General features: G+C 39.0%; 1 protein-coding gene across 3 annotated transcripts in view; it reads right to left on the bottom strand.

Annotated features, from left to right (window-relative positions):
* Positions 1–24370, bottom strand: part of crtc1 (CREB regulated transcription coactivator 1) — a 76378-nt gene that overhangs the window by 49152 nt on the left and 2856 nt on the right. For 2 of the 3 annotated variants that reach the window (XM_002940206.5, XM_004915477.4), the window contains exon 2: positions 3588–3704. The exons of the other annotated variant lie outside the window; for it this stretch is intronic. In XM_002940206.5, coding sequence (XP_002940252.1) covers positions 3588–3704 — 117 coding nt within the window. The remainder of the gene's footprint in view (positions 1–3587; positions 3705–24370) is intronic. 3 annotated transcript variants of the gene reach the window in all.

Genomic DNA, 24370 nt, shown 5'->3' with positions numbered 1-24370 from the left:
GACACGCACCTTCCAAAAAGTTCAACTTTTGTCTCGTCGGTCCACAAGGTATTTTCCCAAAAGTCTTGGCAATCATTGAGATGTTTTTTAGCAAAATTGAGACGAGCCTTAATGTTCTTTTTGCTTAAAAGTGGTTTGCGCCTTGGAAATCTGCATTGCAGGCCGTTTTTGCCCAGTCTCTTTCTTATGGTGGAGTCGTGAACACTGACCTTAACTGAGGCAAGTGAGGCCTGCAGTTCTTTACATGTTGTCCTGGGGTCTTTTGTGGCCTCTCGGATGAGTTGTCTCTGCGCTCTTGGGGTAATTTTGGTCGGCCGGCCACTCCTGGGAAGGTTCACCACTGTTCCATGTTTTTGCCATTTGTGGATAATGGCTCTCACTGTGGTTCGCTGGAGTCCCAAAGCTTTAGAAATGGCTTTACAACCTTTACCAGACTGATAGATCTCAATTACTTTTGTTCTCATTTGTTCCTGAATGTCTTTGGATCTTGGCATGATGTGTAGCTTTTGAAGTGCTTTTGGTCTACTTCTCTGTGTCAGGTAGCTCCTATTTAGGCTGATGCCACACGAGGCGTAGGGCTGAAATTTTCGGCAAGCGGAAAAACGCTTGCCGAAAATTCAGCCCTACGTCTGATACTTGTGCCTGCACCCGAATGAATGAGATACGCTCGGGTGCAGGCACATGTAGCCGATATACGCATGAAAACGCGAGAGAATGCAAAGTCTCGCGTTTTCATGCGTATATCGGCTACATGTGCCTGCACCCGAGCGTATCTCATTCATTCGGGTGCAGGCACAAGTAGCAGACGTAGGGCTGAATTTTCGGCAAGCGTTTTTCCGCTTGCTGAAAATTTCAGCCCTACGCCTCATGTGGCATCAGCCTTAAGTGATTTCTTGATTGAAACAGGTGTGGCAGTAATCAGGCCTGGGGGTGACTACAGAAATTGAACTCAGGTGTGATAAACCACAATTAAGTAATTTTTTAACAAGGGGGGCAATCACTTTTTCACACAGGGCCATGTAGATTTGGAGTTTTTTTTCTCCCTTAATAACGTAAACCTTCATTTAAAAACTGCATTTTGTGTTCAATTATGTTATCTTTGACTAATAGTTAATGGTTTTTGATGAGCAGAAACATTTAAGTGTGACAAACATGCAAAAGAATAAGAAATCAGGAAGGGGGCAAATTGTTTTTCACACCACTGTATATGTGGCATTCGGGGGAAGGATTGTTGATTTTAGTATCATTGCATGACATACATTTTCATATAAATATGTATACATATAGGTATACGTATGTCCAGTTTTAGTAATGTTCCATAAGTATAAGTAAAGTAATTCTATTTAAGGATGCACTGCTATTTTGGCATTTGGCAGAACCCAAAATATTTCGTGAAAGATTCTGCTGAATACTGAACTGAATTCAAACCCTAACTTGCATATTCAAATAAGGTGCCAGAAGGGTTAGAGAGAACCAGGCGTTGGCTGCACTGTATGGGTGGTGGTGCTGCTCCTGCTGTATAGGGAGAAGTTGCCCAATTGTGGCAGAACTGATTATGCTGAAACCTATTAGATAATCATGCTTTTCTACAGTATCCTGCTATATCTATATTGCTGCAGTCAGAAAGAGAATCAATCCAGGTAAATAATAGAAATCCCTGACACTTCTTACACAGGAAAGAAAGAAAAGCATTGTAGGAAAGATATGGTATGTTGTAGTGACGTGCAGGTCCATTTTTTCTTGACCCGCACCCGAACCTAACCTGCCCTCTCCCAGTCCAAACCCTACTTGACACGGTTAGTCCCCTCTATTTATAGACCTGCACCCGACCGCCCACTGCTGACGTCACAAAAGGGGGCGTGGGCGGGCATGCCGGAACCAGTAAGCCAGCAGTGTATGGATGTGGGCAGGGAGAGCAAGCAAAAGAGCTCAACACGAACCCTCCCGCGACCCAAAAACGTAGTGCAGAGGGCGGCCCGGACCCACCCGGCCCGCACATCACTAGTATGTGGCCCTGGTGAGGCTGAAAGAGACTATTGCTGTCTGTCTGTACACAAATATTGTGTGCATCTGAATCTGAGTGAAAATTTGCTTGGAGGGGGGTTGCCTGCTTGTGTTTGTGTGGGTATGTTTCTGAGACTGTGTGAGTCTCTTGCCAATAAGCAGAGATACAGGAGGAACTTCTTTACACAAAACTAACTTAAAAGATGTAATGCATTAAGGCTAACGGCACACTGGTCGTTTATCATACCAAAATTGAAAGCCGATTAGCTGCTTTCCACATGTGTGTGCTGGCAGGCACTGAATCAACCCTTTTAGTGTATACAGAGCGGATTTTGGCAGAGAAACGCTAAGGTATGCCTGTCAGTGCACACATACATGGAAGGGAAGGCAGAGAATCAAATTATCTGATCCACCCACTGTATTACAATGTTTATAACTGCATCACACATTTATATGACATAGGATGGGTCAGCATTTGATATCTATGCACATTAGTAAGGGTATTATGTTAGCAAAATGGTGGCAGGCAATAAAATGAAGCACCTGTCTAAAGAGATATGGAGTACAAATCAAATATGTAATTTAATGTGTTAAATTATCTGAACTGTGATTGACATTATAGGTTTTCCAAGTGCCAAAATCGAATTGTACCTCTCTATGCAGGACATAAAAAAGGTAGAAGACTACTACTACTATAAGCAGAGTCATTTAAAGCACCTTTCAGCTGGCAATGAATATCACAACTTATAACATAAACTAGCAATTGAGGCCATGTCCCATCCTTGACTCTTGCAGTGTTATTATAAACATAAAAGAAAGCCTATGGCAGGTGGTAAAGAACATGTGGGCCATCCACAGTAGCTGCTCTGGCAATCCACAGTAAAATAAAAAAGCAATCTAATAATTTGCAGATTATAAGGGGACACACTGTTAATGCGATAGTTCTGAAGACTGTAAATAAGAACAAGATGACATCTAACAAGGCAGATCTTTGACTACAAAGCTTGCGTTTTTTTTAATTTTTTGTAATAGTGACAGTTCCCCTTTACAAAGTAAAACTGGCTGCACTATACAGATATTTATTTCAAATATCCTAACATTTGCATTCAGTAACAAGGTGCCTGCAAGATGATTAATCTCCAGGCATGAACTTTCAGCTCAGAATAATGGAAAATATGCTTGAGTTTTGGATGGAGGATCAAGATTTACTTGCTGAAGAATTCATTATAAAATTTGTTGTTTTATTTATGTAGACACACGCAAATAGATTTAAATACATGGATAAAAATTTCCAGTTTCTTTATAGAACCTACATGTATTTTCATAAGACTTTACGCTACTTGCTTCTTATAATCTTTATATGATAAGTGATGACAGAAACTGATGAGCATGAATATTTACATTTAAAAAGAAAAAAATTATAGCTCTACCCAGACCTTTTCTATTTTACCATTATAAATCTAAACATATTCCTCCAATGCATGTGCTCACTATTCTTCCAGGGGGTTTATAACAGAGGAGGTCACAAGTGAAAGTAAAAGAAGTCCAGATCCACACACAGACACGCAAGAGAAAATACTCACCTGAAAAGGTAGGTCAATGGCACTGTTTCCAATTTGATTCACGTTTGGCAGGGAGCCTCCATAGTATTGCCCACGGCTCTGTCCCAACTGCAAATATTGGGTCTTCTGTAGCTGTAACTAAAAGTGACATATTTATCACTTTAAGTATACATGATGAATTGAGAATGCTTTATTTTACTGACCCAAACTTGGAAAAACCATGTTTGTTTTTTAAATAAACACAAATGATTTTGCACTGGCAAAAACATAATTTACAATACTCAGCTATGGTATCTGAGAATATATACCATTAAAAGGTATTGTAGAAAAATCCCCTTTGTTTTAAAATGTTTGCTGCGTGCACAGTATAATAAAAATATATGCTTATAAATGGTGCTCAGTAATGCCCTTCATAATAATCAACCTGAAATAACGTCACATGTGAAAGTAAAACTTGTGTATTGCCAATATCGTTATACCCCTGCTTTGTTATCAGGGTATTAGAATTCACCTCAGAGTTCCATGATCTGTATACAGGTATGTGACCCACAGTCTTGTATTTGTATGGTCATTCAACTCATCTCTGGTTCAGAATATCCTTAGGGCAATGGCAGATAGGATGCATTTTGTTACTCAACCAATTACAATCTCAGCAGACAGGTAACAAACTACTGAGATTTGCCTTTTTTTGTTTCAGTGGCAACCATCTAAAAATGGAGGTGCACTCACAGATAAGGCTATTGTTGTCTATCGTGCCCTTGGGTCCAGGCAATTGCCTGGGGGGGTCAATTTCAACTGCTTTGTAGGACTAAAATCCTAACAAAATATGAGATTATATTTTTATATAGGGCTGTTCTCAGATAATATAAAAGTATTAAAGGAGAAGGAAAGTCAAAGTCACTTGGGGGTGCCAAAATGTTAGGCACCCCCAAGTGACTTTAATAGCCTACCTAGTACCCCGGGCTGGTTCAGAGAGAACAGCACCAGCCCGGGGTAGCTGCCAGCGCTTCCTCCTTCCTGGGTCGCTGCGCGCCCATGCGCAGTAGAGTGAAAAGCCGAACTTTAACAGAGAAGTCGGCTTTTCACTCTACTGTGTATGCGCCTGTCCTGGACAATCAGCAGCAGCGTGAAGCAGGAAGGAGGAATAGCTCGCTACAGGTACCCCGGGCTGGTGCGGTTTTCTCCTGACAGGGGCACCAGCCCGGGGTACAAGGTAAGGAATTAAAGTCACTTGGAGTGCCTAACATTTTGGCACCCCCAAGTGACTTTGCTTTTCCTTGTCCTTTAAGAATAGGTTTTTGTGTCAACCTATCTCATCTCAACTGTCCCCTTTTAAAGTGTCAGCTCATATGTTTTACATGTAAAACACTGAGCAAGTGTTTTATTGGGTACTGTGCACAAGTAATGTCCATAACTTATTTAAATTGGGAGACTCAGGTCAAAGCTAAATTTTATATTATGTCTAATGCCAAGGGGCGCCTTACCCCCACCTTAACCGCATATGTTCCGCTCCCTCCTTCAGCTCGCACCGCCGCATTATTTTTTTTCCCGTTTCGCGTGTCACCCAGTGGGCATCTTACCGGGTGACATCATCGAGAGCGTGTATCTCTTCACCTCTTGTATCGGTTATTGATTGCTTTATATGTTACTCTGTATGTCCAATGTATGAAACCCACTTATTGTACAGCGCTGCGGAATATGTTGGCGCTTTATAAATAAATGTAAATAATAATAATGTTACAACTATGCATGCACGCATAGCCCCTCCTGCCTGACCTCTCGAAGGATTTTTTTTTTAACAAGCTTTATTAAAAACGCCAAATAGACTGATATCAGTTGCCTTGCAGAACATGCACACCATTAAAATGGATTGGAAATGCACATGTGCACCACGCCAGGAGACAAGCAGAATTCTGAAGGGACGGGGAGTTACTGGGCTGTGCAGTGAGAAAAAACATCAAGGGATCGCTGCAGCTTCACTGTTTGCTTTTGAGGGATCGGAGTGGCAGGTATTTAAAGAATGCTGTGAGGCTTTTAAACTACTATAAAATTTTTGGTTGGGGGGTTGATATGTGCTTTAAAGTCCAGTAACACCAGGTAATTGGTTTGTATGATTTCAATGTGCCGGATCATTATATCAATTACTAAGGTAAAAATGTATGTGCCACAAAGAAGTGTGGAAGTAAAAGACTCAGCTCTGTCCATTAAAGGAGAAGAAAAGGCTAAGTCACTTACTTGGGGGTGCCAAAATGTTAGGCACCCCAAGTGACATTAAAGGAAAAGTAACACTAAAAAATTTTAAGTAAAAAATCTATTCTACCCTTCTCCAATAATTGCCCTATACTGCAAACCATTTATTATTTTGAAAGTTTTAGTACAAAATACCTGTTAAAACTTGGCTTCCAGTCATTTGAAGAAAGGTAATACGGCGTTGCTTCTGTATAGGTAGGAGTCAGGCTAGGCTCGATCAATCAATCGCCGCATAATCTTTTGGGCAGGGCCCTCTTCACCTCTTGTATCGGTTACTGATTGCTTTATATGTTACTCTGTATGTCCAATGTATGTAACCCACTTATTGTACAGCGCTGCGAGATATGTTGGCGCTTTATAAATAAATGTTAATGTAATGTAATGTAATAATGGCTGCTTCCCCTGATACTTCCCCTGCATCGCCATATCGCCTTTCTTCAAATGACCGGAAGTTTTAACAGGTATTTTGTACTAAAGCTTTCAAAATAATAAATGGTTTGCAGGATAGGGCAATTATTGGAGCAGGGTAGATTTCTTACTTAAAAATTTTTAGTGTTACTTTTCCTTTAATCGCTTACCTTTTACCCCGGGCTGGTGCCCCTGTTAGAAGACCACACCAGCCCGGTGTACCTGCAGCGAGCATTTCCGCTTCCTTATGCTGTCAAAATCCCTGGGCCGGTGCATGCACAGTAGAGCGCATGCGCGCGAAGACGGGAGAAGAGACCATGCTCGCAGCTACCCCAGGCTGGTGCTGTTTTCTCCTAACAGGGGCACCGGCCCAGGGTAAAAGGTAAGCGTTTAAAGTCACTTGGGGGTGCCTAACATTTTGTCAACCCCAAGTGACTTAGCCTTTCCTTCTCCTTTAACTGGTCGAGTATGAGAACCCTTGGTTTGTGTGTGAGCACAGCCTCATATGAGCAACAGAGACAGACTTTGGAACTAAAAGGAATAGTAACACCAAACAAAAAATGTACTGTTGCCCTGCACTGGCAAAAGGTGTGTGTATCAGAAACACTACTATAACAAGCTACTATGTATCAGTGGGGTAGCCATTCAAGGTGAAAAAGAAGTAAAGGCACAAATAACGTAGCAGATAACAGCTATGTAGAATACCACTGTATTCTATTACAGCGCTAAGGCTAGTGCCCCACAAAGTTGATTTTCATCCTGTGCAGGCTGACAATCCGCTCCAACACTTTCAAAATCTGCAAGTTGTGTCTTCACACGAAAGCACTGCTTTGACCTGGGTGCAGGCACATGCAACATATTTCAGCTGGAAGCTGCTTGTGCATGCAGTTTGGCGCTGCAATATGCTGTGTCTGCCTTCCTCTGCACTGCACTGAAGCAATGCTTCTGACTGCAGGCACAGTTTGCAGATATAAACTATAATAGTCTTTAGCTTTTAATAAGCTGCCGAATCGGTCTAAAGAGACAATCGGTGACCATACACAGGCACATTTAAGCGTCCAATTTGAGTCTTTCAGACCAATTCAGCGGCTTATCTACCCATGTATGGGGACCGCCAACAGCCCTTCATGACCGATACCAGGCCAAAAATTGGCCAGGTGTTGATCAGGCAAGTTTGAATTTTCCATCAGATTGGGATTGCATCGGCTCATTGATATGGTCCTCGCTCCGATGGTTCCTATACCCAGACAATCGAAATTAGCCTGATATCCCCGCTATAGGTGGGCATATCGGTAGAAACGTTTGCTCGTTTGGCAACCTCACCAAACAAGCGGATCTTAATATGTATGGTCACCTTAAAGGACATGTAAAGCCTACATTTTCCTACAATGTATATCCGTTGGGCACATCTCCCCCACCCAAAGTGCATAATTTGTACTGCATATATCCCCTCCGTTTGCCAGCACCATCACATTTTCCTAATGTGCAAATAGCAGCTTTCACCCAGCAGCCATTTTATTCTGACACCTCATCAGTTACATTTAAATCTGCAAGGAGCATACACACACAAGCCCTTATTCAGTTTAAATTTCATCAAGGGTCAAGGCTCACACAGGCAGAACTGTCTTTTATAAAAGTTCTAATTTGTTTGAGCACTGTAATGGTTAAGCTAAACTGAGGAGAGGGGGTTAGGAGCTGAGTTTCTATGGGAACCAACAATGCCATGTCTTCATTGGCTGCTAGACTAGGGAGTGTGTTTAGTAATCTGAATTTAGAACAACTGAGCATGCCCACAAGCCAACAGTCAAAGCAAATTCCTGAGGGAGGGGGCCGAGTGGGTTACAGGAGGAGAAGGAAATCTAAGTGATTAAGGGAATGCTGCAGCCTTACTATTAACCTCTGGACAACCAGAGTGGCAGGTATTAAAAGATTTCAAAAAAGGCTGTTCACTTAAATTTTTGTGTGTGGGGTTTACATGTCCTTTAACACAGAAGAAACCAAGATGACAGTACATGCCAGCACAAACACAATTATAAATTAAATCAAATTCAAATCAAAGACCAATACATAAGGTAAAATAAGAAACATATAATCAAACTGACAAGCACAACATGAAGGCTGGCTGCAGTCACTAGTCTGGAAAATTATATGTGGAATGGAAGGGTCTGCTCACTTTTAAATGAACTTTTATTATCATGTGCAGTGATATTCTCTTTTTTTTCCCTGTGCCAGAGTCTGGCAGCACTCTCTATTTATTCTTGAATTTATTTGGAGAGATCTTCAGCAGGAAGCTTCCTCATAGTCTTACAAACTAGGCATGCAGAGGGGTCTTGGTCTTGGTGCAGGAGCGTGGCATTATGTGAATTTTTCTTTACAGAACTTAGCGGTTTTTTTTTCCTCTGAGGCTTCTGAACGGGAGAAATATGGGGAGACTTAAGGGCACTATTGAGAGAACTGAAGGTATGCCTGCAGCTTCAGATTAACTCTTTATCAGCCTTTCCTTCTCCTTTAAAGAAGTGAGGAGGTGGATGCTTCAGATCTGTAACAATGATAGCTGAAATTTTAAGAGTGATGCATTTTTCAATATTTATTCTTGAATTTATTTATACCATCTGTTCAGTATGGCAATTCACACAGAGCCAAGTAACCTCTAAACTTCAAATATGGTTAAAACAATTTGCTAATAATATAGCAAAATGAAAAACACAAGAAAAATTGATGTATTAGCTCATGTGCAAAGGAATCATGAGTGACAAACACAACATGTGATAAGGTAAAATGGTCTTGCAATAAAAATACACCAAAACTGTGACACAATGCAATTAGTTTACAAACAGGTGATTAAAGTACAATCAGTAGGTCTAAATTTTAGGGTTGAACATGAGCTACTAGCCTCCATACATTTTAAACTTAAGGAATATCAAGCAGCAAAATGCTGCAATAGCGTAAAGACTTTTTTAAAATGACCATATTCAGTATTTATATTTGTATAAGTGATACTTATATAACTGATACCTTAAGCCAAGTAAAATATGACAGAGCTACAGCTTGTTCTTTATTTCCCAATAATCTATACTGCCACCACTTAAATGTAGGGGACCATTTATAATTACACAAGCCTTTCGGCTCAAGCAATCATAAAGGAAACCCCACGTGAGTTAAGTAACTCACACAGAATTCTGTCAAAAATACCTTGTTAGTTGAGGTTTTTTTTCTCTTGAGTGGGCTTTCATAAGCAATAAAAAGTTTTGCAATAAAGTATTTTTGCCCAAAACCCCACACTGAGTTTCTTAAGTCATGCAGGGTTTCCTTTATGATCACTTAAAGGGGAACAATCATGAAAAATGTTTTTATAATTTTAAAAATATAAAATCTAGAGACACATTTTTACAATTTATAGCTTTTAAAAATGTTGCACAGTTACAAAGTTATGGCTAAATTATTGAAGCAGGCTCCCATCTCCCACCCTCCTGAATTTTTGGCTTCCTGGTCTACGTCAGTGACAGAGCTGTGCCTTATCATGAGGCTACACCCCTCAATAGCAAATATGTGCAGAGGGACAGTAAAGGAATGGAGCCAGACTTGGCTGGTTTCTGATGAAGCTGCATTTGTACATATAACAGTAAGGCTGATGCCACACGTGGCGTCTTTCCGCTGCGTATTTTCTAATTCTCTCGGCGGCTGAAAAACGCCTGATATCATCATCCATAGAAATAACTTGAAAAGATGCGAAGCAAACCACACAATGCGGAAATACGCTAGAAAACGCCTTAGCACGGATTTTTCAAGCGTAGGCCGAAATACACCAGTATTTGCAAAGCAAGCTATTCCTATGTATATGCAAAGGTAGCTGCCAGACCTAGCGGAAATACGCAGTGTTTTGCTATTTTGCACTATTAGCACCATGGAAACTGGATTTGCTACGTCACCAGTACTAGGCTGAAAAACGCCATAGTCAGGGGCTGTGTGGCTTGTGCGGCGTTTTTAGGGCGAGAAAAAACGCAGCGTAAAAACGCCACGTGTGGCATCAGCCTAATGCAGTTTATTATTTATATCCACATATACACAGCACAAATCTTACTTCAGAAGGCAGGTACAGGTGTAACAAGAGTGAATAAAAAATAAAGGTGTAACAAGAGTGTATAATAGCAATATTACAGACTTCTGTACAGGCACATAGATTCCTGTATGTTAAAACGAGCGCTATTTATAGCATGCGTTGAAAATCTTAGCGCGTCTAATTTTTCACATCTTAACGCACGATTCACTAAAAGGATATTTGCGTTAATTTCGACGCTGTGCTGTTTGCGTTATTTAAGTTGCGAAGAATATTTTCATGCGGTATTTGATGAAATGCACAGCATTACGTTCGGAAAACTACGTTTTTTGAAAATGACTATTTCCCTGCAAACTGGAGGCTACATTACTCTAGGGCCAACACATACTTGAATAAATCACACTGCAAAGTCCATATTGTGTTGCCAAAAGCTCATCAACTGTACTTTTCTATAAGTACCGCCTGCTCCAAGTAGGTGTTAATTTTCACATAGTGTAATGCGATATTTAGCGCGTCTAAGTGTTTGTGAATCATGCGTTAGTATTATTTCTATGCGCATAAGTAATGCAATGCGGTAAAATTAACGCATGCGGTTGCGCGCTAATTAACGCACGCGGTATGCGACTTAATGCGATAATACTTTAGCAAATCGCACGTTTTTTTCGCGTTAATTTTAACGCGATAAGCGTTATCGGACTTTAATGAATCAACCCTTATGTCTCTCAGTAAGAACTCTCCTGTAGACGGACTAGCCAGGCTTTCAGGCTTATTGGGCAGTGAGTCTAATCAGGTCCACCTGGTCAGTCTGTAGCATTTACTCTGCTATAGCCAGTACATGTATTTTTAAGAAATCCATATATTCTGTTATCAATTAGCTTGAAAACATACAAAAAGTGACTACAATGTTATTGCACAAACAGTAATACAAGTTACAAGTAGAAAGTTGTGCTACCTACAACATTTGTAAGTTATACAAAAGCCAAATTGTAGTTTTATGGTAATGTGCAAGTACGGTAGATGCCCTAAAGTTATTATTTAACTACAATACCCAGCATCACCTGCCAGCACACTTGGCATGTATGTTACAAATTGCTGAGCCTTTGTGCTAAATAACTTGCTGCTGCTCAAAAAAGCAAGTGATATGTGGCTTCTTTTATGTTTTTCTCATAAAAAAAAACAAGAAATAAAGTTCTAGGTGTTTGTTAGTTAGAATGAATTGGGTTGAATTTTTAGACCTTCTTCAAAGTCCTTTTCAGGTTTTCACTCAGAGAGGAAAGATGGGCAGGTGGGAATTGAATTTTAGATGTCAGTTAAGAATGGTTGGACCACTCCTCTCTGCTCAGAACACAAGCTGCCTGTCAGAACTGAGCCAAGTTAAAGGAGAAAGAAAGGTAAAAACTAAGTTAGCTTTATCAGAAAGGTCTATGTAAATACAGCCATAAGCACTCACAGAAACGCTGCACTGAGTTCTCTGTCAAAAGATTTCTTGCGTCTGTTTTCCTCTGCCAGAGACACGCAGATCTCTCCTGCTCCCCCCGCCCTCAAGAATGCTAAGAACTCACCCCCCCCCAGGAATGTGGATCTGAAACAATCAGCTGAAAGCTTCCTCATAGTCTAACTAACTGAACATTTACACTGGTGTGGGTCTCGGTGCAGGAGAGAGGCCTTATGGGAACTTTCTTTGCACAGCTCCGCGTTTTTTCTTCCCGTTTGGCTTCTGATCATCTGAACAGGGGAAATATGGGGAGACTTAAGGGCACTATTGAGAGAACTGAAGGTATGCCTGTAGCTTGAGATTAACTCTTTATTAGCCTTTCCTTCTCCTTTAAGAAGATTCCCATTCATGACAGTTTCCCTTTAAGCCAAAAGGCTCAAGCAATTATAAACATCCCCCGCATTATCTTACAGCAGCAAAAAATGTAGGTTTGAGTGCAAAGTAGCAAATAAGGATTATTTTTCAGTTCTAAAAATGGTCATACAAGGCAGATTTCAGCTGCTGATTCAGGTCCTTAAGACCAACTCGGCAGCTTATCTACCCAGTGTATGGGGCCCTCCGACCGATTTCTGGCCAAAAATTGGTTGATCAGACAGGCCTAATTTCTAGTCAGATCGGGACCGCATTGGTTCATTGGTGTGGTCCTTGCTCCAACTTTTCCTATCCCCTTCATTGCAGTGCGATTGTTTAGCCCTAGGGCCAAACGTTTAAATTAGCACAATATCGCCTGCCCAAGAAGGGAGGGGGGGGAGGTAAGATTTACTCATTTGGTAAGTGGGAACTAATCCCAAAGGGCTTCAAGAAAATCATCAACCATTTTGATTTTTCTGTGGCCCCTGGCTCTACCTAAGCTGATTAAAAAAACCCTGCACCACACTGATGAGTGTAGTGCAAAACTGAACTGTAGTTGGGCATCAAAACGGCTATAATCCTGGCTTCTGCATTAAAAACCCAGTGGGTGAGCTTAAGCTTATAGAATATTTTTTTAAGATAAAAAAAAAAAAATTTTTTTGAGGCTCTTTAGGATTAGTTACCAGAATTTCTTGTGTTTATTAGAATGTATATAAAAATGTATGGTTTTCTAGGGTCTCTGTACAGTTAGGGGGTATTACAACACAAAATACACAAGCAAGGGGTCTTGTTTGCAGAAGCTGAGTTGGTAGCAAAAAAAAATTCACATGCACTATATTATATTTGGAGTCCATATATACCACATACTTTGCTAAATCTATGTGATTTTCAGAACCACTGACTTTAAGAAAGCTTTGTAGATTGGCAATTTGGTATAGAAAGGTGTCTTTAAACAAGATGGAATTATAAGAATGTGTACTTTACAAGAATTATGGTTTTCTTGGGGTCTCTGTAAGTTAGGGGGTGTTAGGGTACATAATATGCAGTCCAGGGCTCTGTTTGCAGAGACTGAGTTGGCAGGGAAGAAAATTATTATGCATTATTTTCATTTAGGTTGCATACATACCATATTCTTTGGTATATCATTGCATATTATGCGTCAAACTGTTCGGTAGACCTCTGGCATTTATATTTAAGAAATTTGCCTTTGTATTTAAGAAATTATGTAAGATAAATTTTAAGGCCATTTTCATAATTGCCTTCAAACCTACTAACTTTAGGAAAGCTTCACTGTTTGGTAGTTTGGAGTAGAAAGAAATATTTACCCATTTTAGATTTGTCTGAATGTGTACTTTCCAAAAATATATAATTTTCAGGGGCCACCCTACTTTTTTTGCAGCTCCTACCACACACAAAACTGGGCATGTGTTTATGAATTAGGTAAATGTATGCCATGAAATTAGTTTGCAAAAGGTATATTTTGGGGTAGCTAAGTGCCATGTACTTTGATAAACCTATGTACATTAGGCATCAAACTGTTCAGTTGATCTTTGGTGTTTATATTTTGGGTGTTTTCTATGACTTGTCGGAATGTGTACTTTCCAAAAAATATATGGCTTTATGGGGGAGGGGGGGGTCCCTACATGCCACATACTTAGGTAAACATATGCACATTGAGCATCAGACCCCTGGCATTCATATTTATGGTGTTTTATCTTGGTAGCTAATATGTGTGAGATAAGATGCTGTAGACTGGAAGCTTTGAAATGATTTTTTAAAAATGTTTTTATTAGAACTGATACATTTAGGAAAACATTGCAGCCTGGTAATTTGATACAAACGCCTGACGCGTTTCGTGCGCATGGGCACTTAATCATGCGCATGAAACGCGTCAGGCGTGTTGGTTTTAAAGGAAATTATTAAAAGCTGAAGTTTTAGATGTTCCATGGCTGTCTGGTGTGCTGATTGAAGCCGTTTTTCGTTTGTATTGGATTTGCTTCTTTGGGCTACGGGTTCGGGGATCTGTGCACCCGGACCACCTATCGACTCTGGTGAGAATTTACTGCTTTATATTACTTTTGGACTGTGGATACACAGGTGGCGGGCCCGGGGTTTATACACCCGGGCCATTTTACTGCTTAGGTACTATTACCATGTGATTTGACGATTGTCGTTTACTTATTATTTATTACGGGTTGATTTTTATAACTTTGAGGGTTGGGTTATTGGGTTCATTTCAACCTGGTAATTTGAGACCAAAACTGTTTTGCCTATTCTGGATTTATCAGAATATGCTCTTTCCAAATATGTATAATTTATAGTGTAACAATGTATAGTACAGTAGGGTAAACCTGCTGTAAGTGGAATATTTGGTCTTGAAATCTAGTGTGCAGTTTTCTGGAGCAGTGCTGGGAGTTTTTAATCTATACAAGTGAGAAATCTCCATAAAAACTATGCATATTTGGTATTGATGCTTTCCAGAGACACTGGACTTCCCTAATCAGTTGTACTGTTGTGCATAAAATAGTTTGTTTTTGATATATGTGTTCTTATAATGGAAAAAATAATTTTTCTTCATTTTTAGACTTAAAAGCCTTGTTACAGAAGTCGAATGACACAACATTCTAACATATTTTGAAAGCTTAGGTTGTCCGAAAAAAAACACAATATATTGTTTTCCCAGGTTAATTAGGAAAGTGAAAGAGTGCAAAATGTTCAAAAATGGTTTGGCAATAAATGTACCACTGTGACTAAATTGGCTGGCAGGGTTAAATATGTGAAATCAATTGTTTTGGTCTTATCAATCAGTATAAGCTAATCGTGTGGGATAATCAATGCCCTGCTTACAATGCCCTGAGACACTTTTAACATGAGATGCTACCACGCAGGTAGATGATAGCCTATGAAAATATAATTACTAACTAATAAGGACCGACATATGGGTTTACCTTGACATGGTACAGTGGCTTAACAATTTTGTAATCGTATTTTTTTTTTTAACTAAAAACCCGTTTTTTAAAGTATATGCACTTGCAAAGATAACAAATATTAATCAAACGGGACAAAAGAAATGTGCATTGATCAACCCCTCTGTTTTGTATGCATGTGCATGTGTGTTATGTGAAACAGTGAACCATTATTTATCAAATGGTGAGTTCCAATTTTCACTCATTGATAAATACGCTTCTAAAAATCCCATAGGAATGAATAGACGGGGGGTGAGATTTGATAAATCTGCCCCTGAGTTTGAGGAATAATTGTTTATGAATGTAACAGGTTAACAGCGATGAGCAAATCTATCCGTTTTAAGGAAACATTTTGCAAAACGGAAAGAAACAGCAAACTACATTGAAGTCCATGGGCGTTTTTTTGTGCAACAATCTTTTTTACTGTGCGATGGTATTCATCACTAGTTAGCAACATATAAAACCATAATCTATTGGTATAGAATACTAAATATTAATCGTATGACAAAGATTAATGACAGGTAGACTCATCAAAACTCAAAAAAGGGTACAAACAATACATAAACATACACTAGAGAGGATTTCTTGACTTTTTTTTTGTTCAAAACTGCATATTTGTGATGGTACAACTACACAAATTTCCAGACCCAACTGATTTAGCAGGTGAAGGCCAGTTAAGGGGGCTTTTATAGTCAGGGAGTTGTAGTTCTCCTTTAAAGGAACTATATACTACAACAAAAAAAGCAGGGTTTCTCAAACAAACCATACTACAACCCATTAGTAGCTTTTTTTCTGCCAGATATCTATGGGATAAGCCATCTGACAGGTTTGAAAGAGTTGAAATGATAGTTTAATGTGACTGACACGAAAAAAATATGAATTTACCTTAAAAGTTAGTAATAGGCCATGTTGGTAATTTTTCACTGATAAGTCTGCTTTGTAAGTAATTGTAACTTGAAGTTCCTAAAGTTTGCCAACCTATCTGTCCCTTTTCAACTTGTCAATTGTAGCTTCTAATAGAGGAACATGGGGGATCAGATAGGTAATATAAAAGCTTCGGGAACATATTTTAATTGCAAAATTATAAATAGCGTGCAAACACAATGTTATGATAGATGTAAAAATAAGATGTAATTACTGGTGTCAGTATCACCACCTTAAAGGAGAAGGAAAGGTAAAAATCACCAAATGTTAGGCACCCCCCAGTGACTTTCATCGCTTACCTTTTACTTTGGGCTGGTGCTCCTGTTAGAAGAAAACCCCACCTGCCCGGGGTTGCTGCAGTGAGTGTTTCTTCTTTCTTCTGTCTTCTGAATCCTGGGGCTGGCGCATGAGCAGTAGAGTCAAAAGGCCAACTGTTTTGTTAAGGTTCGGCTTTTCACTCTACTGCGCAAGCGCATGAAGACAGAAACGGGAAGAGGAGACACTCACTCACAGGTACCCCTTAGTTAGGATCAAATACAAGGCACAGTTTTATTATTTAAGAGAATATATGTCTTAAAATTGAAAATTAGTCGCTTAAAAGAGATGCTATGGAAGATGGCTTTCCGGATAACAGGTTTCAGATACACTGATCCCATACCTGTACAAACTGATTTGAGTTATCACCAAAACTATCAAAATAAATGATGTAATATAGGCCTTTACCTTAATGGAAACTCATTTCCGCCCATATAACAATGTGAAATGTTACAACTGGTCTTTTGAGTACTTTTACATTTTTTAATGTAGGAAGAATCGCCTGACATTTCTCTGCTCAGTTCAACTGACAGAAGAGGAGAAGAACCAGAAACTAAAGGAATACTTTCATGGGAAAATATGTTTTTTTCAAAATGCATCCGTTAAAAGAGTTTCTCCAGAAGAATCCTGCATTGAAATCCGTTTTCTAAAAGAGCAAACAAATTTTTTTTTATATTTAATTTTGAAATTTCACATGGGGCTAGCCATATTCTTCATTTCCCAGGGTGCCGAAGCCATGTGACCTGTGCTCTGATAAACTTTAGTCCCTCTTTACTGCAAGTTGGAGTGATATCACTCCCCTTTACCCCCCCAGCCGATCAGCTAAACAATGGGAAGGTAGAAAGATCCCCGACGGCTGCATTGTTAAAAGTATAAGGGTGGCAATACATGGTAAAATCCGCTTATTTGGGATCTTCTCCCAATACCGGGGCCAAATGACTGAATCAGAGTGGCATTCGGAGGTGCATCAACGAGCCAATGCAGTCCCCGATCTGATGAAGAATCAAACCAGCCCGATCAAGATCTGGCCAATTGGAGGCCAGATGTCGGTCAGGCAGGCCCATCGTTAGTGTCCATACACGGGCCGATAATCTGCCAAATTGGTCTAAAAGACCTATATCGGCAGCTAGAATCGGCCTGTGTATGGCCACCTTTAGATATCAGAATAGCACTCATTAGTAAAAAATCCAAGTCTGTCTTGGGACTCCTCCAGATACATGGATTAGGAGATAAAATAGGTTATCTGAAAGCAGTTTTAACGTGTAGTGCTGGTTCCTTCTGAAAAACCAGAATCAGACACAATGCACTGAGATCGCTGCCAACATACCAATATTACAGCTAAAAAAATACATTTGTTGGTTCGAGAATAAAATTTTAAATGGTAGAGTGAATTATTTGCTATGTAAACAGTGTAATTTGGAAATAAAAAGTACAGCATAAAAACCCCTTTAAGTATTTGCTATTGGGGCAAGCCCCTGCTCAGACAAAATGGCACATTTTTCAAAAAAAAAAATTGCAACTGCTAAATTATAATCAATTAGTGCTTTCTACTGTATCTGATATGAGTAACAGTTAACATATAATTTTATACAATTTTAACATATACAGCCATGTAATGAATTGCCTGCCACCCACCGGCGATTTACATTTTAGGCGGTGGGATGGCATTGCGGGGAGATTAGTTGCCCGCAACAATGAAGATTAGTTGAAATTTGCCAACAATCACAGCGACTTATTTACTGAGCTATCAGCTTATATAGTTAAGTCGCTGTGATTGTTAGCAAATTTCAACTAATCTTCAGTGTTGCAGGCAACTAATCTCCCCGCAATGCCATCCCACCGCCTAAAATGTAAATCGCCGGTGGGATGGCATACGCGTCGCTGCGATGTCCCGAAGTCGCCCAAAGTTTCACAATCACAGCCACTTCACACTCAATGGGTTTTCCTTTAAGTGATTTCAATAGTTTTAATTGGCAATGCTTTCTTCAAAAGTTCTCAAAAAAGGGTATCGTAGCAATTTGGAGTGATATGCGATTCAAAGTAGTATCGTCGGTTTTGGTACTGGAAATTCAAAAACGAACGACTTGTCACTGGAACTCACTTTTAAAAATCACAGCGACTAATCTTCCCGTGGGACATTAGACTTAGGAAGTGAAACATGAGCAGAGAGTGAGACACGCCCACTCCTAATTCTGCTGCAGACACTGAGGAATACAGAGCTCCAGTTAGCTGTCTTGTAACAGTTTTGACATTTGATTATTTTAGAACATCATCTGTTATAGTGCTTTCCTACCTTAGGGCTATATGTAAACACCAAATTAAGATTCTAACTTTATATCCCCTTTAATATAAAAAAAATGATCAAATCTATTTATCTAGATTATAGATAGATTATGAAGCCAAGCCAATGAATGTCTTATAGTTATCACTATCCATTGGAATTCTAGAAGTAACTATCTGCCCTATGATTACTTTGAAATCATCTCTCTCCTTTCTCTTTGGTGGATTCCTATTCGACAGCAGCGCTTTCATAAACATGGAGAAGTTGCAAATCAATTTAAAAACATTTCCAAGTCTCACGGTGAAAACTATATTGAAGTCTATGGGGGAAAAAACTGGAACTGAATTAGGAGAAAACACTTTAACCCCCATATGTAATAAAACACACTAAGTTCACCCAGAAGCAGTAACTCATAGCAACCAATAAGATGTTTGTTTTAAAAGAGGTTACAAGTAAATGCTACCTGCTGATTGGTTTCTTTGGGTTACTGCTACTGGGTGAACTTAGTGCGTTTTATTACATATGGGGGTTAAAGTGTTTTAAACTTAGTGCCTTTTATTACATAACCCCCTTAGAGAACGAAGAAACATGCTGAAATTAAAAACCATTTCAAAACGACCCATGTTGTACAATTATGCTGACTTCAGAAATTCATTCCACTGAGAATTAAAACTGAAAAAAAAAAATACAAAAACACACAAAGACACTAAAATCAGTCAGGACATGTACAGAAGACAGCTTTAATTGTGTTCAGGCTGCAAGGCATGCATGTGCAATTTACACATGCCAACTGGCAAAATGAAAGCAGAACTTTACCAAAGCAAGGAACACAGGGCTGCTACAGCATAGTATGAGTTATGTGTATTAGACTATACAGAGACACACCTTATATTACAAGCCTGTTTCCAAAAAAAAGAGTTGGGGCACTGTGTAAAATATAAATAAAAAAAGAATGGGACAATTTGCTAATGATTTAAACCTTATATTTAATTGCAAATAGTACAAAGACAATATATTCATTATTGAAATTAAGAAATGTTACTTTTCTTGAATATGATTCCAGCAACGTTTCAAAAAGGCTGGGTCAGGGGCATGTTTCCCACTGATCAGTGTCTGCTAACTTACAGAAGAGGATCCGAAGACAGGGGAAGATGGGCCTTTGAACTGCACAACTCTGCACTTTTATGAATGGTCGATACACAGGGAAGCTTTTGAATGGAATACATGTTGTAGAAGGAAACTTTCCAGGGGTGCAATAGAGGCGGGCAGGGTTGAGGATGGGGGGGGGGGGAGTTTAGTTCTCATTTAACAACTGACAGGTTGGACAAAAGCCAGTTTAACACCTGGAATCTCTTACTACAGAGCCACACTGATGTAATATGTGCAGAATGTGGTTTGGCATTGCCTTACAGAAATAAGCAAGGCCTTCCCTGAAAAAGATATGGTCTGGATGGCAATATAGTTTGCTACAAAATCTGTGTTGTTCAACAGTTCAGCAATAATGGTGCCTTCCAAGATGTGCAAGTTACCCATAAAATGTGCACCAATGCACAAGTGCTGGATTTTGACCGTATGCTAATAACAAGCCGGGTGGTTCTTCTCATCTTTAGTCCGGAGGACAAGGTGTCCATAGTTTCCAACAAGAATTTGAAATTTTATTGATCAGACCACAGGACAGTTTTCCACTTCAGTTTAGTCCATCTTAAGCAACCTTGGTCCAGAGTAGGTGGATCTTGATCATAATTTCTCCACATTCCCTGAATCTTTTAATATTATGTGCTTTAGATCAGCCCATCAAAAACAGGTGAGCCCAACGATGTCCCATTATATGCTAAATAATTTAGTGTGGTGATTCCTGTCAGTTGTCATCAGTTTCTGCTGAGTAAGGGTACTAGTTAATTCTGCGGGTCACTGTACCATTTTATGTTGGGCTATAAACTAATTGGGTTCTGCTGTGTAGATAATGGTTGACGGTTATGCTGGACTATATATATTTTCTCTTTTTCTCGCTAAACCTGTATAAATGTTGATAAAGGGTGTGGTATTTAAATACACAGACGTGTTCAACATTTCTGACATTTCACTACCTACCATAGCCATCCCTCTGCCACGAAGGACTGACAAAATGATGGCCCTCGGTAACAAAGAATTTAAACAACACTGCTGTAGATTATGAAATTCTCAAATTCTCTTCAATTTTTACATTGAGGAATGTATTGTTAAAATATTTTCCAGTGCAGGCAGTCTACCCATCATCAACTTTACTTTTAAGAGACCCATCCTCTCTAGGATGCTTTATCTACACCCAAACATGGTAATGACCTGTTGCCAATTGGTGACATTTTCCACAAGGTGTTGATATGTTAAATTTAAGGGATTTGCAAATTATCCTATTCTCTTTTTAGTTTTACAGGTATGGAATTTGTTATCCAGAATGCTCAGGACCTGGGGTCTTTCGGATAAGGAATCTTTCCATAGTTCAGATCTCCATACCATAAGTTTACTACAAAATCAATTAAACATTAAATAAACCCAATAGAGATTAATTAAATCTTAGTTTGGTTTACATACAAGGTACTGTTTTAATACTACAGAGAAAAAGGAAATAATTTCTAAAAATGAGAATTGTTTGTTTAAAATGGAGTATATGGGAGATGGCCTTTCCGTAATTCGGAACTTTCTGGATAGTGGGTTTCTGGATAACAGATCCTATACCTGTACTTTACAGTGTCCCAACTTTTTTGGAAACAGGCTTGCATATGCAGTCATGCTGAGGCAACTATACACACTCCATCTCATATTAAGTCTTGCTAAAGCTCAAGCCAGTATTTACCATCAGCAAAGATCTTATACACTGCAATTGTATCTAATAATGTTCCAACAGACTTTTAAATCCAGACTAAAGTAGAAATACATTGCAACTTTGGCCAGACTGACTGTAAAATAGCAAATCACGATTCAAACAGTACCTGACTTAAATCTGATCTCAGAAAGCTAATGGGCATGTAAACCCCAAAATAATATTTAGCCCAACAAAAGAAAATGTAATGCTAACCTTTCTGATATTTATTAAAATTTGTAAATAATTTTAAAGTTATTTGTAAATGTTTTTGCCGTTAAAAGGATTATTTTTCTGACACTTTTGCACTGGCACTGCTTGTTCTGTCCCTGAAAGCAACAATGCAAAAGTCTTGCACACTTCTTCACAGGACTGTTAATCAGCTGGCTTCTGCTACATGGTTTCCAAAGTAAGAACCACCAGGGAAAATAATAGAAAGGGACATATGGGTAATGCTTTCAGTAGCAGGTATACTTTACAAATAAGTAATACATTTAAAATGTTTTAATTAATGTATACGAGAGCTTATAACTACCACTTCAAATTTTTATTTTTTATTCTCTCTTTAAAGGGAAAGTAACACTAAATTTATAAAGTGAAAAAGCTATTCTACCCTGCACCAATAACTGCCCTATCCTGCAAACCCCTTAGTATTTTGAATGCTTTAAAAGAAAATACCTGTTAAAACTTGGCTTCCTGTCAATTGAACTAAGGCGAAACGGCGAAGGAAGGAGCAGGCATCAACTATGCGAGGGTCGATTGATCGAGCCTAGCCTTCCTTCTGTATAGGAAGGAGTCATGCTAGACCCAATCAATCGATCGTCGCATAGTTGATGCCTGCTCCTTCCTTCTCTGTATCGGCTTAGTTCAATTGACAGGAAGCCAAGTTTTAACAGGTATTTTCTTTTAAAGCATTCAAAATACTAAGGGGCAGTTATTGGTGCAGGGTAGAATAGCTTTTTCACTTAAAAAATTTTAGTGTTACTTTTCCTTTAACAAGCAGGAAATTTTAAGTCAGTGGGGATGCTTATATGACTAATGCTGCTGCCTAGGACACTTTTGTGCACAGTGAGCAGCTGCCAACTTGCCCAGGCTGCCAGGTTTTACCTGTGCAAGTTCAGACTTAGAATGTGTGAATAAATGTATCCAGGTAAGTTTACTTTACATTAACAGAATACAAAACACTGGACCATGGTAGGAGCCAAGGAGTCACAAACATGCAGGCATCAAGTCTGAACTCATAAAACCTGGGAACCAGGGACAAAAAAGGCAGTCGCCCATTATGCACAAAAATACTCTAAGGGGCAGATTTATCAAATCACGAGTTCAAATCCCGAATGGGAAAAATTCGGATTGGAAACGAAAATTTCTGAAGATCGCAAATATCACGAAAATGCTTCCGTAAAAATCGTATTAGTCACGATAATATCGTATTGGCGATCCGAAAGTCACAAAATTTTCGTACCGTACAATTGTAAACAGCGGTAAAACCTTTCCGATTTTTTCGTGCAAGCGTACGAAAAAGTTGTTCGGTGTACGACAAAATCGTACGGATGCCCGAAAAATTTGCCGAAAATACGCTCGGAGCGTTCGTGCCTTTGTAAATGTGCCCCTAATTGTACTTTTGTTTATAAAAGAACACTGGTCAATATAAGAAGGGTTCAAACACAAGCATATATATATATATATATATTTTTTTTTTTTTTTTTTAAATCTACCCGTGTGTGCAGTGACAGGTGGATTGTATTCATTCCTATCACTATGCCCACAAGATAGCCATGAAACTGCTGTGTGTGCCACAGGCCTAAGAGGAAGCCAACCTCCGCAATGCCCAAGAAGGCCATGGTTATAAAATACAGTTATTGCAGAAATAATGTCATTTAGTAAAGAAAAAGAGAAACAGAAAAGACTGTAAATGGCAAAATTTCTTTTAAACCAAACAATTCAAGGAAAAGCAGGATCATTATGACTAGAGAAACCACAACACTCAAAAGCTGAGAAGAAAGCCAATAATTACTTCCACATATCACAAAAACATAGCTATCATTTTTTTTTTTTTACATTGCACATTTTAGATTATACATTTAGTTAGGTGTGCAGAGCAATTACTATCATTGCTGGTTTGTGGGGGTGGGGAGGTCTCTCTGATAGGCATGAGAAACTGTTTACAGTAACAATTCTGCCTATAAGACTCCCCCACACAAACACCTTCTGAGACCAGCATGAAATGGGAACAAACAGTTCATACCTAAAAGATTACTTTTAGTGTTAACATCCAACAGTGGAGTTCCAAGGCCAGGCCACAAGGGAGAAAAATAATCAAAAAAATGTATTAAAATAAAAAAAAGAAATATGGCTAACACTGTACAATACCTGTATATTTTTTTGAATGCATTTAATGGGTTATATTGTAAAGGCTGCCAAGTTTGTACCAGGTTCTGTAACCCACAGGAACTACTCAGTTTACTATAGTTTAACTGGACCTGGTAAATACTTTAAACTTCCCATTTAAATGTTTTAAAAATATATTTTTAACACAAGGCTGAACTAAGATGCAAATAACTTGTAAAGGAACGGGGGTGACTGTAGCACTTGCTGCCTTGGGCTTCCTGAGCAAGGCTCACAGTTAATCATAATGTGTTAATTCTATACAAGTTAGTCTAGAAACTTACAATGAGATGCCAGAATGCACATTGCAAAAATCATGATTGGTAAACACAATAATACTTTGTAAAAAGCAGCTTTGTAGGCATGCAATGGCACTGAAAACAAACTTCCAAACAATTGCAGGTAATTTTAAGCAATGAACAAACCAAAATGCAAATTAATCTTAAAATACACCACCACAAAACTACAGAATAAAAACCACAAGACACAATAAATACATAAATTAGAAGACAGTTAAGAACTCCAACCTG

Source organism: Xenopus tropicalis, chromosome 1 (assembly GCF_000004195.4).
Source record: "Xenopus tropicalis strain Nigerian chromosome 1, UCB_Xtro_10.0, whole genome shotgun sequence".
NCBI classification, from domain to species: Eukaryota; Metazoa; Chordata; class Amphibia; order Anura; family Pipidae; genus Xenopus; species Xenopus tropicalis.
The sequence above is the reverse complement of the archived record's forward strand: the minus strand, read 5'-3'. Positions and strand labels throughout refer to the sequence as shown.